The sequence below is a fragment of the Ranitomeya imitator genome, chromosome 7 (assembly GCF_032444005.1).
Source record: "Ranitomeya imitator isolate aRanImi1 chromosome 7, aRanImi1.pri, whole genome shotgun sequence".
Lineage (NCBI taxonomy): Eukaryota > Metazoa > Chordata > Amphibia > Anura > Dendrobatidae > Ranitomeya > Ranitomeya imitator.
In genome coordinates, this window is record NC_091288.1 from 84,480,203 (window position 1) to 84,495,830 (window position 15,628).

The 15,628-nt window shown below is 43.2% G+C and overlaps 1 protein-coding gene across 4 annotated transcripts in view; it reads right to left on the bottom strand.

Moving 5' to 3' along the window:
- Window positions 1-15,628, bottom strand: part of CARF (calcium responsive transcription factor) — a 57,757-nt gene that overhangs the window by 26,589 nt on the left and 15,540 nt on the right. For all 4 annotated transcript variants that reach the window (XM_069733559.1, XM_069733561.1, XM_069733558.1 and 1 more), the window contains exons 2-4: window positions 10,823-10,941; window positions 9,998-10,111; window positions 8,936-9,029 (exon numbers count right to left, since the gene is read on the bottom strand). In XM_069733559.1, coding sequence (XP_069589660.1) covers window positions 8,936-9,029; window positions 9,998-10,111; window positions 10,823-10,930 — 316 coding nt within the window. In that variant the 5' untranslated portion in view covers window positions 10,931-10,941. The remainder of the gene's footprint in view (window positions 1-8,935; window positions 9,030-9,997; window positions 10,112-10,822; window positions 10,942-15,628) is intronic.

Here is a 15,628-nt window from a genome sequence, read left to right on the forward strand (position 1 = left end):
GGTATCCCCTCTCGCCTTCAAGTTCAGCTCAAAAGGTTCCGCCCAGAAGATGATGGTGAAAAGTCACCATCTGCACCACCTGCCAAACGGAAAGCGGAACCAGAAGGCTTTCAAATTATGAATGTCTCAAATGTCATAAAGCAATTTGCCTGACACATGCAAAAATGGTGTGTAATTCTTGCTATTTGCTCTGCAAGTGTGACTTTTCTGGGGAAACCTCAGCATCTACTTCTGATTGAATATGTTTTTAATAGTACTTAAGGTACCTTAACCCCTTTACCCCCAAGGGTGGTTTGCACGTTATGGACCGGGTCAATTTTTACAATTCTGACCACTGTCCCTTTATGAGGTTATAACTCTGGAACGCTTCAACGGATCCCGGTGATTCTGACATTGTTTTCTCGTGACATATTGTACTTCATGATAGTGGTAAAATTTCTTTGATATTACCTGCGTTTATTTGTGAAAAAAACGGAAATTTGGCGAAAATTTTGAAAATTTCGCAATTTTCCAACTTTGAATTTTTATGCAATTAAATCACAGAGATATGTCACACAAAATACTTAATAAGTAACATTTCCCACATGTCTACTTTACATCAGCACAATTTTGGAACCAAAAATTTTTTTTTGTTAGGGAGTTATAAGGGTTAAAAGTTGACCAGCAATTTCTCATTTTTACAACACCATTTTATTTTAGGGACCACATCTCATTTGAAGTCATTTTGAGGGGTCTATATGATAGAAAATACCCAAGTGTGACACCATTCTAAAAACTGCACCCCTCAAGGTTCTCAAAACCACATTCAAGAAGTTTATTAACCCTTCAGGTGCTTCACAGGAATTTTTGGAATGTTTAAATAAAAATTAACATTTAACTTTTTTCACAAAAAATTTACTTCAGCTCCAATTTGTTTTATTTTGCCAAGGGTAACAGGAGAAAATGGACCCCAAAAGTTGTTGTACAATTTGTCCTGAGTACGCTGATACCCCATATGTGGGGGTTAACCACAGTTTGTGCGCATGGCAGAGCTCGGAAGGGAAGGAGCGCCATTTGACTTTTCAATGCAAAGTTGACTGGAATTGAGATGGGACGCCATGTTGCGTTTGGAGAGCCACTGATGTGCCTAAACATTGAAACCCCCCACAAGTGACACCATTTTGGAAAGTAGACCCCCTAAGGAACTTATCTAGAGGTGTGGTGAGCACTTTGACCCACCAAGTGCTTCACAGAAGTTAATAATGCAGAACCGTAAAAATAAAAAATCATTTTTTTTCACAAACATTATCTTTTCGCCCCAAATTTTTTATTTTCCCAATGGTAAGAGAAGAAATTGGACCACAAAAGTTGTGGCACAATTTGTCCTGAGTACTCTGATACCCCATATGTGGGGGTAAACCATTGTTTGGGCGCATGGGAGAGCTCGGAAGGGAAGGAGCGCCGTTTGACCTTTCAATGCAAAATTGACAGGAATTGAGATGAGACGCCATGTTGCGTTTGGAGAGCCACTGATGTGCCTAAACATTGAAACCCCCCACAAGTGACACCATTTTGGAAAGTAGACCCCCTAAGGAACTTATCTAGAGGTGTGGTGAGCACTTTGACCCACCAAGTGCTTCACAGAAGTTTATAATGCAGAACCGTAAAAATAAAAAATCATTTTTTTTTCACAAAAATTATCTTTTCGCCCCCAATTTTTTATTTTCCCAATGGTAAGAGAAGAAATTGGACCACAAAAGTTGTGGCACAATTTGTCCTGAGTACTCTGATACCCCATATGTGGGGGTAAACCATTGTTTGGGCGCATGGGAGAGCTCGGAAGGGAAGGAGCGCCGTTTGACCTTTCAATGCAAAATTGACAGGAATTGAGATTGGACGCCATGTTGCGTTTGGAGAGCCACTGATGTACCTAAACATTGAAACCCCCCACAAGTGACACCATTTTGAAAAGTAGACCCCCTAAGGAACTTATCTAGATGTGTGGTGAGCACTTTGACCCAATAAGAGCTTCACAGAAGTTTATAATGCAGAGCCGTAAAAATAAAACAAAATTTTTTTCCCACAAAAATAATTTTTTAGCCCCCAGTTTTGTATTTTCCTGAGGGTAACAGGAGAAATTGGACCCCAAAAGTTGTTGTGCAATTTGTCCTGAGTGCGCTGATACCCTATATGTGGGGGAGAACCAGCGTTTGGGCGCATGGGAGGGCTCGGAAGGGAAGGAGAGCCATTTGGAATACAGACTTAGATGGAATGGTCTGCAGGCGTCACATTGCGTTTGCAGAGCCCCTAATGTACCTAAACAGTAGAAACCCCCCACAAGTGACCCCATATTGGAAACTAGACCCCCCAAGGAACTTATTTAGATGTGTTGTGAGAACTTTGAGTCCCCAAGTATTTCACTACAGTTTATAACGCAGAGCCGTGAAAATAAAATAAAAAATTTCCCCTCAAAATTATTTTTTAGCCCCCAGTTTTGTATTTTCTCGAGGGTAAAAGGAGAAATTGGACCCCAAAAGTTGTTGTCCAATTTGTCCTGAGTGCGTTGATACCCCATATGTGGGGTGAACCAGCGTTTGGGCGCATGGGAGGGCTCGGAAGGGAAGGAGCGCCATTTGGAATGCAGACTTAAATGGAATGGTCTGCAGGCGTCACATTGCGTTTGCAGAGCCCCTAATATACCTAAACAGTAGAAACCCCCACAAGTGACCCCATGTTGGAAACTAGACCCCCCCACGAACTTATCTAGATGTGTTGTGAGAACTTTGAGCCCCCAAGTGTTTCACTACAGTTTATAACGCAGAGCCGTGAAAATAAAAAATCTCTTTTTTTCCCACAAAAATTATTTTTTAGCCCCCAGTTTTGTATTTTCCCAAGGGTAACAGGAGAAATTGGACCCCAAAAGTTGTTGTCCAATTTGTCCTGAGTACGCTGATACCCCATATGTTGGGGTAAACTCCTGTTTGGGCACACGGGAGAGCTCGGAAGGGAAGGAGCACTGTTTTACTTTTTCAATGCAGAATTGGATGGAATTGAGATCGGTCGCCATGTCGCGTTTGGAGATCCCCCTGATGTGCCTAAATAGTGGAAACCCCCCAATTATAACTGAAACCCTAATCCAAACACACCCCTAACCCTAATCCCAACGGTAACCCTAACCACACCTCTAACCCAGACACACCCCTAATCCTAATCCCAATCGCAAATGTAATCCAAACCCTAACCCTAACTTTAGCCCCAACCCTAACTGTAGCCTTAACCCTAACCCTAGCCCTTACCCTAGCCCTAACCCTAGCCCCAACCCTAACCCTAACCCTAGCCCTAGCCCTAACCCTAACCCTAATCCCAACCCTAACCCTAGCCCTAACCCTAGCCCTAACCCTAACCCTAGCCCTAGCCCTAACCCTAACCCTAGCCCTAACCCTAGCCCTAATCCTAGCCCTAACCCTAGCCCTAGCCCTAACCCTAGCCCTAGCCCTAGCCCTAACCCTAACCCTAGCCCTAACCCTAGCCCTAACCCTAGCCCTAACCCTAGCCCTAGCCCTAACCCTAACCCTAGCCCTAGCCCTAACCCTAACCCTAGCCCTAACCCTAATGGGAAAATGGAAATAAATACATTTTTTTCATTTACTTTTATAGCGGGTTTTTAGCGGATTTTTATGATTGGCAGCCGTCACACACTGAAAGACGCTTTTTATTGCAAAAAATATTTTTTGCGTTACCACATTTTGAGAGCTATAATTTTTCCATATTTGAGTCCACAGAGTCATGTGAGGTCTTGTTTTTTACGGGACGAGTTGACGTTTTTATTGGTAACATTTTCGGGCACGTGACATTTTTTGATCGCTTTTTATTCCGATTTTTGTGAGGCAGAATGACCAAAAACCAGCTATTCATGAATTTCTTTTGGGGGAGGCGTTTATACCGTTCCGCGTTTGGTAAAATTGATAAAGCAGTTTTATTCTTCGGGTCAGTACGATTACAGCGATACCTCATTTATATCATTTTTTTATGGTTTGGCGCTTTTATACGATAAAAACTATTTTATAGAAAAAAATAATTATTTTTGCATCGCTTTATTCTGAGGACTATAACTTTTTTATTTTTTTGCTGTTGTCGCTGTATGGTGGCTCGTTTTTTGCGGGACAAGATGACGCTTTCAGCGGTACCATGGTTATTTATATCCGTCTTTTTGATCGCGTGTTATTCCACTTTATGTTTGGCGGTATGATAATAAAGCGTTGTTTTTTGCCTCGTTTTTTTTTTTTTTTTCTTACGGTGTTTACTGAAGGGGTTAACTAGTGGGCCAGTTTTATAGGTCGGGTCGTTACGGACGCGGAGATACTAAATATGTGTACTTTTATTGTTTTGTTTTTTTTATTTAGATAAAGAAATGTATTTATGGGAATAATATATATATTTTTTTTTCATTATTTAGGATTTTTTTTTTTTTTTACACACTTGGAAATTTTTTTTTTTACTTTTTTACTTTGCCCCAGGGGGGGACAATACAGATCGGTGATCTGCCAGTTTGCACAGCACTCTGACAGATCACCGATCTGTCTGAGAGCAGTGCAGCGTTACCAAGTGCCTGCTCTGAGCAGGCACTTGGTAAGCCACCTCCCTCCCTGCAGGACCCGGATCCGCGGCCATTTTGGATCCGGGACTTACTGCAGGGAGGGAGGTAGGAGACCTCCGGAGCAACGCGATCACATCGCGTTGCTGCGGGGGTCTCAGGGAAGCCCGCAGGGAGCCCCCTCCCTGCGCGATGCTTCCCTGCACCGCCGGCACATCGCGATCATCTTTGATCGCGGTGTGCCGGGGGTTAATGTGCCGGGGGCGGTCCGTGACCGCTCCTGGCACATAGTGCCGGATGTCAGCTGCGATAAGCAGCTGACACCCGGCCGCGATCGGCCGCGCTCCCCCCGTGAGCGCGGCCGATCGCGCTGGACGTAATATTCCGTCCTTGGGAATTAAGGCCCACCCCACATGGACGGAATATTACGTCCAATGGCAGAAAGGGGTTAAAATTAAGTTTGTGTTCAAAAATTTTCTTTGTACATTTTTTTGAGAGAGTCGAACTGGGGACTATTTGGCGGGAGTTTTGAAAAGTTTGTATTTCATAGTTATTAGTTTTATGTTAAGTAAATGTTTTTTTTTGCAACTGATTATGTGTAGTCTCTTTTATTACATCCCTATGAAGGTCTTTTAGATCACTGATCACTTTTAGAGCACTGAAATTGCAAACATTAGATATTATAGGTATTTTTCCAGCAGGCGCCTGACAGGTACATTGTATGTGAACTCGTTAGTCCGAATATTGTATGTGACGGAGGGTTAATGACTCTGTTATAGTGGAGCACACGGGCAAAAACAATGGTCTGCCCTGAAGACTTAAGCAGTAGTCAATCATACTGGCCGTGCTCATCCACTGACCTTAGGGTGGGCTAAGGTGCAATCCACTCCCAAGACTGCACGCCAGTTTTAAATATCATGTACAATCTATCACAAAAGTGAGTACACCCCTCACATTTGTATATTTTATTATACCTTTTCACGAGCCATCACTGAAGATCTGACACTTTGATACAATGTAGTCCGTGTACAGCGTGTATAACAGTGTATATTTGGTGTGCCCTCTCAATAACTCACCACACTGCCATTAACGGTTCAAGCACCACTCTAGCATTTTGCTTTGTTCAGTGCTGGAGTGGCGCTTTAAATGCAAGTCCCATGCCCCCGGTCATATACAGGTCCTTCTCAAAAAATTAGCATATAGTGTTAAATTTCATTATTTACCATAATGTAATGATTACAATTAAACTTTCATATATTATAGATTCATTATCCACCAACTGAAATTTGTCAGGTCTTTTATTGTTTTAATACTGATGATTTTGGCATACAACTCCTGATAACCCAAAAAACCTGTCTCAATAAATTAGCATATTTCACCCATCCAATCAAATAAAAGTGTTTTTTAATAACAAACAAAAAAACCATCAAATAATAATGTTCAGTTATGCACTCAATACTTGGTCGGGAATCCTTTGGCAGAAATGACTGCTTCAATGCGGCGTGGCATGGAGGCAATCAGCCTGTGACACTGCTGAGATGTTATGGAGGCCCAGGATGCTTCAATAGCGGCCTTAAGCTCATCCAGAGTGTTGGGTCTTGCGTCTCTCAACTTTCTCTTCACAATATCCCACAGATTCTCTATGGGGTTCAGGTCAGGAGAGTTGGCAGGCCAATTGAGCACAGTAATACCATGGTCAGTAAACCATTTACCAGTGGTTTTGGCACTGTGAGCAGGTGCCAGGTCGTGCTGAAAAATGAAATCTTCATCTCCATAAAGCATTGACCCTGCCCTTGATGAAACACAGTGGACCAACACCAGCAGCTGACATGGCACCCCACACCATCACTGACTGTGGGTACTTGACACTGGACTTCAGGCATTTTGGCATTTCCTTCTCCCCAGTCTTCCTCCAGACTCTGGCACCTTGATTTCCGAATGACATGCAAAATTTGCTTTCATCAGAAAAAAGTACTTGGGACCACTTAGCAATAGTCCAGTGCTGCTTCTCTGTAGCTCAAAAGTGGCTTTACCTGGGGAATGCGGCACCTGTAGCCCATTTCCTGCACACGCCTGTGCACGGTGGCTCTGGATGTTTCCACACCAGACTCAGTCCACTGCTTCCTCAGGTTCCCCAAGGTCTGGAATCGGTCCTTCTCCACAATCTTCCTCAGGGTCCGGTCTCCTCTTCTCGTTGTACAGCGTTTTCTGCCACATTGTTTCCTTCCAACAGACTTACCATTGAGGTGCCTTGATACAGCACTCTGGGAACAGCCTATTTGTTGAGAAATTTCTTTCTGGGTCTTACCCTCTTGCTTGAGGGTGTCAATGATGGCCTTCTTGACATCTGTCAGGTCGCTAGTCTAAAGGTACCGTCACACATAGCGACGCTGCAGCGATACCGACAACGATCCGGATCGCTGCAGCGTCGCTGTTTGGTCGCTGGAGAGCTGTCACACAGACAGCTCTCCAGCGACCAACGATCCCGAGGTCCCCGGTAACCAGGGTAAACATCGGGTAACTAAGCGCAGGGCCGCGCTTAGTAACCCGATGTTTACCCTGGTTACCATCCTAAAAAGTAAAAAAACAAACGCTACATACTTACCTACCGCTGTCTGTCCTCGGCGCTCTGCTTCTCTGGTCTGGCTGTGAGCGCCGGGCAGCCAGAAAGCAGAGCGGTGACGTCACCGCTCTGCTTTCCGGCTGACCGACGCTCACAGCCAGAGCAGGAGGAGAGCAGAGCACAGCGCTGGAGGACAGACGGCTGTAGGTAAGTATGTACTGTTTGTTTTTTTTACTTTTAGGATGGTAACCAGGGTAAACATCGGGTTACTAAGCGCGGCCCTGCGCTTAGTTACCCGATGTTTACCCTGGTTACCAGCAAAGACATCGCTGAATCGGTGTCACACACGCCGATTCAGCGATGTCTACGGGGAGTCCAGCGACGAAATAAAGTTCTGGACTTTCTTCCCCGACCAGCGACATCACAGCAGGGGCCTGATCGCTGCTGCCTGTCACACTGGACGATATCGCTAGCGAGGACGCTGCAACGTCACGGATCGCTAGCGATATCGTCTAGTGTGACGGTACCTTTACCCATGATGGGGGTTTTGAGTAATGAACCCGGCAGGGAGTTTATATAAGCCTCAGGTATCTTTTGCATGTGTTTAGAGTTAATTAGTTGATTCAGAAGATTAGGGTAATAGGTCGTTTAGAGAACCTTTTCTTGATATGCTAATTTATTGAGACAGGTTTTTTGGGTTATCAGGAGTTGTATGCCAAAATCATCAGTATTAAAACAATAAAAGACCTGACAAATTTCAGTTGGTGGATAATGAATCTATAATATATGAAAGTTTAATTGTAATCATTACATTATGGTAAATAATGAAATTTAACACTATATGCTAATTTTTTGAGAAGGACCTGTACTCACCCACCGGCGTCTTCAGCATTCTTCGGTGCTGCTCCGGTCCCGCGGCGCCATCTTGTGAGTGGCCGCAAGTCAGAAGCTACGTCACAAGCTCTCAATACAAGGCTAGGAGAGCCAGAACGAGCCTCTCATAGACTTACACTGACTAGTGACCTCCATAAAACACTGGAGCAGCCCGCAGGTTACAAACTGCAGGAGATGGAGCGGCGGTGAAGAGAAATGAAAAATGATGTTTTTTTAATTGCCGACAACACAAAGGGAAAGTGGTGCCATTGTGGTAAATAACAGATCCATTTTCTAAACTTTACCTGCAGTTACTTGAACTTTTCTATATCAGCAGCAGAATTAAAAATTATTTAAAAATCTCAGTAGCATCCCTGACGAACTGTGAGCAGGGTACCAGTCACCCGTTAAAGGTAATCACTCAGCAGTGTTTGCTATGTAATCTGAGAGAGCAGGATGATGTAGGGGCAGAGACCCGGATTCCAGTGATGTGTCACTTAGTTTTGTGGATACATCAGTTGTGATAGAGTCACAGTTTTCTCTGCTGCAGATATAGCAGAGCTCAGTTATTGATCGATGTATAACCCCTCACACACCGCAGCTCTGTGTGTACAATTTATAGTGACTGGAGCTGCAAATCAGTGGCGGGGATGTGGTTGGACCAGGAGGCACTAGCATAGTTGTCCTGTAATAATATTCACGTGAATGCATTGAAACAGCAATGCACAGCCTGGTAAGTGACACATTGCTGGAATCAGGGTCTCTGCATCTACATTATGGTGCTCTCAGATTTCATAGCAATAACCTGCTGACAGATTCAATTTAGGACTGACCTTTTTAAAGACATTTAATAGATTTAATAGATCTGTGTCCTAAGTACGAGATGCCATCTCAGGACCCCATTCTGACAGCTCGCTGGCCGTTACCTTGAGGAATTAGAAGCTGGGCTGTGGTCTGGTTGGAGGGAATGACGTTGACATGGTACACTTGTCCATCCTCTGATTCACTGGCCAATATCATCTGCAGCAATGAGGGAAACAGAATATCTGATGACTGATCAGTATTATACAGCAATGTGTACATGTATACCTCACACCTAATCACACAGCAGAGAAGAGATTTCACCGATATTTCTGAATAAGAACATTATCCACTTATATGGATTATTATGCCCTTACTAACATGTTATTTTTAATGTTAGTAAAACAATCTGGATAAGATGTCTGCATGGGCAAACACTTGGCAAATGAGGTTTAATGTAGATAAATGCAGAGTAATGCACCTAGGATGGAGTAATCCTATTGCTGCATATACATTAAATGGGACCATACTCGGGACTACAGGACAGGCGAAGGACTTGGGTATTCAGGTTACAAGTAAGCTGAGCAGCAGTACTCAATGTCAAGCAGCAGCAGCAAAGCAAACAAGATTTTAGGGTGTATAAAAAGAGAGAAAATCCCACAATCCCAATGTATTGTTACCCCTTTATAAATCACTGGTGAGGCCACATCTAGAATATAAGATCCAGTTTTGGGCAACACATCTTAAAAAGGATATTCAGAAGTTAGAGTCTGTTTGAAGGCAGCAACTAGATTATTACAAGGGATGGAAAAGCTCTCATATGATGACAGGTTGGAAAAAGATGACTCAGAGATCTCATCTATATGTATAAATACATGTGTGGCCAATACAAAGGACTGGCACGTGACTTATCCCTTCCCATTCCTTCCTTTGTAAGGACTAGAGGGCATTCATTAAGTATAAAGGAAAGGAGATTCTAACAGATAAATAGGAAAGGGTTCTTTACAGTTAGAGCAGTCAGAATATGGAAGGCCGACCATAGAGAAGGTACTGGCAGACACTAACATTGCGGGTTATAGTTAATTTAGAGACAAAATGTACAATTGGTGGGAAAAGGTTGAACTTGATGGACCCACGACTTTCCACTCCATGGCTATATGGTATTTAATGACATATGGATCACTTACCATCTGCGGACTAGTCCCAGACAGAGCCTGAATCTCATAGCGGATGGAGTTCCCATCCTGATCTATGAAGTGGTACTGTTCAGTAAGCGCTGAGATCTGCTGCTGCGAGTCCTCCTGAGGGGAACACATATACAGTATATGTAATGAATGGCAGGTAACTTGTGAGCGGTAGTGAGCACATTATGTGATCTCTCACTACGGTAGTGGATCTCACACTATCGCTCCACGATGACACTGGAGGGAGGGCTTCAGCATGGTCACAAATGCTCCTGTGCGAGACACCTGACCTGCGATATAGGAGACTAGTCTCTCTATCTCTCTGGAGCAGGAAGTCACTGTATTCAGTGAAAAGCAAAAAAACGATCCAGCAGGAAAACGGATCCATCGCATCAGTTTTTCACTATTTGCGACGGATCTGTTTTTATAAAATTAGCCAGATTGTGCCTGAAACAAAAATAACCTGATGTGTGAAAGTAGGGTAACTGTCACAATATCAGTGATATTTAAGTTCCTGCCACGCCTGCAGATGAGGAAACAGACATAGCGAATCAGACAAACTATACTACATTTCTAATTGGAGGTATTCGCCAATACTATTATTGCTACTCCACCTACTACATATTGGGATAGGATCTTAGAAATGGGAATACCCCTTTCAGTGTTATAACATTCAAGCTCACAGTTACTGACCCGCCTGGGCTCACAGACCACATACTCAATGACACAGCTCTCCCCATCCCGAGAGCCGGACGTCACCATACAGCCCAGGCAATCCAGGTGACACAGGGAAGCTTTGGTATCCGCACCATTACTGAGACTACTCACCTCCAGGTCCAGTTCAGACCCTCCCAGTTGGCCGTCTGCATCTGTAGAAGCGATTAGCAGCTCTGTGGGATGTGTCATGGTGTCACATTGTAGCCCATTGCTCTCCATTTCTGTGTGTCCTGTAGACGTAGAAAAGGACATTATCACTATATTCTGCCATATTAGGATCTTAAAGGGGCTGTCCAGCGGTCACAAGCCGACTAGTCTCACCTGGGTACAGAGTACTGACAATATAAAAAAAATTAAAAGAAGTGAATCAAATCACAAACATGCGGTCTGGGACCACCCGCCCGAATAAGAAATTGTGACAGTATCACCCTGCACACCATCACAATTCATCAGACTGCAATCAGAAAAAAGAAATGTCTGCAGTCACTCTGGGGCTACAAAACCCCTTTAGAAAATGTGCATGGCCCCTTATATAAGCTCTATATAGGCGTCCTATGCCCTCAGATGGACACAAGGATTCCATTTAAATGGAGAGATCAGTTGGGGGTAAGCTGTTCAACAATCTGATTGGTCGGTCTGGGAATCCATTTTTTAGTAGTTTGGTTTATGAGATATATATATATATATATATATATAGCATATACAGAAAGTATAAGCACCTGCGCTATATCCTCGGTTACGTTAAATAAACCACTATTATAGATTTACCTGTTTGGTAAGATGGAGTGCCCTAGATGTTTTATTAACCATGTGGATCGAATCAAAAAGTGGTGCAGAAGTGAGTTATTTGTGTTACTGCTTAGCTGTAGAGGGCTGATTTGTTCGTTTCGGGGCACCTCATGTATATAGGAATGCACTCAGATGTAAACCTGTATTAGGCTACTTTCACACTAGCGTTTTCTGCAATCCGTCACAATGCGTCGTTTTGCAGAAAAAACGCATCCTGCAAAAGTGCTTGCAGGATGCGTTTTTTCCCCATAGACTTGCATTGACGACGCATTTGCGACGGATTGCCACACGTCGCATCTATCGAGCGACGGATGTGTCATGCTTTTGCGGACATGTAACGCTACATGTAACGTTTTTTTCTCCTGACGGACCGCTTTTTCCGACCGCGCATGCGCGGCCGGAACTCCGCCCCCACCTCCCCGCACCTTACAATGGGGCAGCGGATGCGCCGGAAAAATGCATCCGCTGCACCCATTGTGCAATGCAGCAAACGCTAGCGTCGGAATCTCTGCCCGACGCATTGCGACGGGGAGATTCCGACGCTAGTGTGAAAGAAGCCTTATGCGACTATATCAGTTAGAGCAGGGTCCCCAAGTCTTAACCGGCAATTGCACGGTAATAGTGCAATCTCATAACGTGCTATCTCATAACGCACACAAATTGACATTACGGATTTTATAACATGTACAACGCAAGGAGTAATCTATGTGATTGAGTGCCCATGCAAAGAACAGTACGTAGGGCGCAGCAAACAGCCCCTATGTAAAAGAATTAACGAGCACCTATGTAATATCGGCAATAAATATGATTTACACCCCCTGTCTAAACATTTTACAAAGCACCATAAGGGCTCAGTACAAGGGGTAAAAATAATGGGCATCAAGGTGGTCAAAAAGGACTGGAGAAGTGGGAATTTCATAAAACTCATGTCCCGTGAAGAAACCCGTTTCATCTTTGAGCTAGATACTTTAAGACTGAAAGGTCTGAACAATGAGGTGGAGCTTTTTGCGTTTGAATAAATTAAGCAAAATGGGCTATGTATATTTAAGGCGCACCTACGCAGGGGGAGCCAACCCTGATGAAGGAATCCGTATCAATTCCGAAACGCGTAGGCTATTGGCTCCCACCTGATATCATGATTAAGGGTGCTTGTTCACCAGAAACGCGTTGATATCGCATTTTAATCCATGTTGTTGCTGATGTTTTATCCTCCACTGTACATGATTTGAAGTGAATAAAGAAAGGTGTTTTTTTCACTACCTCGTTGACCTGGATTCCTCGTCATTTTTTTGTTTATTTAATGTAACAGAGGATATAGCGTGGGTGCTTATACTTTCTGTATATACTTTCTACTTCTTTTTTACACCCTAGTTGTGATATAGGGTTTCACCTGCTGCTGTCCGCATTTTCACAAACGCAACAGCGCCGCTATTGTATACCATATATATATCTATATCTATATATATATATACAGTGGGGCAAAAAAGTATTTAGTCAGTCAGCAATAGTGCAAGTTCCACCACTTAAAAAGATGAGAGGTGTCTGTAATTTACATCATAGGTAGACCTCAACTATGGGAGACAAACTGAGAAAAAAAAATCCAGAAAATCACATTGTCTGTTTTTTTATCATTTTTTTTGCATATTATGGTGGAATATACAGTGGGGCAAAAAAGTATTTAGTCAGTCAGCAATAGTGCAAGTTCCACCACTTAAAAAGATGAGAGGCGTCTGTAATTTACATCATAGGTAGACCTCAACTATGGGAGACAAACTGAGAAAAAAAAATCCAGAAAATCACATTGTCTGTTTTTTTAACATTTTATTTGCATATTATGGTGGAAAATAAGTATTTGGTCAGAAACAAAATTTCATCTCAATACTTTGTAATATATCCTTTGTTGGCAATGACAGAGGTCAAACGTTTTCTGTAACTCTTCACAAGGTTGCCACACACTGTTGTTGGTATGTTGGCCCATTCCTCCATGCAGATCTCCTCTAGAGCAGTGATGTTTTTGGCTTTTCGCTTGGCAACACGGACTTTCAACTCCCTCCAAAGGTTTTCTATAGGGTTGAGATCTGGAGACTGGCTAGGCCACTCCAGGACCTTGAAATGCTTCTTACGAAGCCACTCCTTCGTTGCCCTGGCGGGGTGCTTTGGATCATTGTCATGTTGAAAGACCCATCCACGTTTCATCTTCAATGCCCTTGCTGACGGAAGGAGGTTTACACTCAAAATCTCACGATACATGGCCCCATTCATTCTTTCATGTACCCGGATCAGTCGTCCTGGCCCCTTTGCAGAGAAACAGCCCCAAAGCATGATGTTTCCACCACCATGCTTTACAGTAGGTATGGTGTTTGATAGATGCAACTCAGTATTCTTTTTCCTCCAAACACGACAAGTTGTGTTTCTACCAAACAGTTCCAGTTTGGTTTCATCAGACCATAGGACATTCTCCCAAAACTCCTCTGGATCATCCAAATGCTCTCTAGCAAACTTCAGACGGGCCCGGACATGTACTGGCTTAAGCAGTGGGACACGTCTGGCACTGCAGGATCTGAGTCCATGGTGGCGTAGTGTGTTACTTATGGTAGGCCTTGTTACATTGGTCCCAGCTCTCTGCAGTTCATTCACTAGGTCCCCCCGCGTGGTTCTGGGATTTTTGCTCACCGTTCTTGTGATCATTCTGACCCCACGGGGTGGGATTTTGCGTGGAGCCCCAGATCGAGGGAGATTATCAGTGGTCTTGTATGTCTTCCATTTTCTAATTATTGCTCCCACTGTTGATTTCTTCACTCCAAGCTGGTTGGCTATTGCAGATTCAGTCTTCCCAGCCTGGTGCAGGGCTACAATTTTGTTTCTGGTGTCCTTTGACAGCTCTTTGGTCTTCACCATAGTGGAGTTTGGAGTCAGACTGTTTGAGGGTGTGCACAGGTATCTTTTTATACTGATAACAAGTTTAAACAGGTGCCATTACTACAGGTAATGAGTGGAGGAAAGAGGAGACTCTTAAAGAAGAAGTTACAGGTCTGTGAGAGCCAGAAATCTTGATTGTTTGTTTCTGACCAAATACTTATTTTCCACCATAATATGCAAAAAAAATGATAAAAAAACAGACAATGTGATTTTCTGGATTTTTTTTTCTCAGTTTGTCTCCCATAGTTGAGGTCTACCCATGATGTAAATTACAGACGCCTCTCATCTTTTTAAGTGGTGGAACTTGCACTATTGCTGACTGACTAAATACTTTTTTGCCCCACTGTATATATATATATATATATATATATATATATATATATATATACAGATGCAACTAATGCAAATGTCCCAGAGTTAGTTTAGTGCTCGGTCCTTTCAGTCTATAAGCGTCTGCCTTGCACGATCATGGGGAAAAGTTTTGAGACTGACACAAATTCTGGTTTTCACAAAGTTTGCCGCTTCGGTGTTATTAGATCTCTTAGTCGGCTTTTTCTATGGTTACTGAAATACAATTACAAGAATTTCATAAGTTTAAAACCTTTTATTGATAAATACATCAAGTTAATACAGTTTCAAGATTTACAGCGTTGACCTTTATTTTTCAAGGCTTCTGCACTTCGCTTTGGCCGCTGGATATCAGCTTCTGGGCCAAACCCTGACTGATGACAGACCATTATTACCTAAGCAATACTTGGTGTTTATCACAATTTCTGTGTTATTGTTTCTCCACCTGCTTTTTGAGGATTGACCACAGGTTCTCAGTCAGACTGAGATCGGAGGAGTTTCTCGGCCATGGACCCAAAATTTCAATGTTCTGTTCACTTAGCCACTTTGACATGACTTTTGCCTTGTGACATGGTCTCCCTTATGGTGGAAAAAGCAGCATTCATCACCAAATTGCTCCTGGATCACTGGGAGAAGCTGCTCTTGGAGGAATTGTAGATCCCATTCTTTATTCATAGCAATGTTCTTAGGCAAAATTGTGAGTGAGCCCACTGTATGGATGAGAAGCCTCCCACACATGAATGGTGTCAGGATCCTCTACTGCTCGCATGATGACACAGGACTCAAAAACAATCATTCTTCCATATTTCATAAACAGTCTGTGTAGGATTGCATTTCATCCAAAGGACATGTGACAACAAT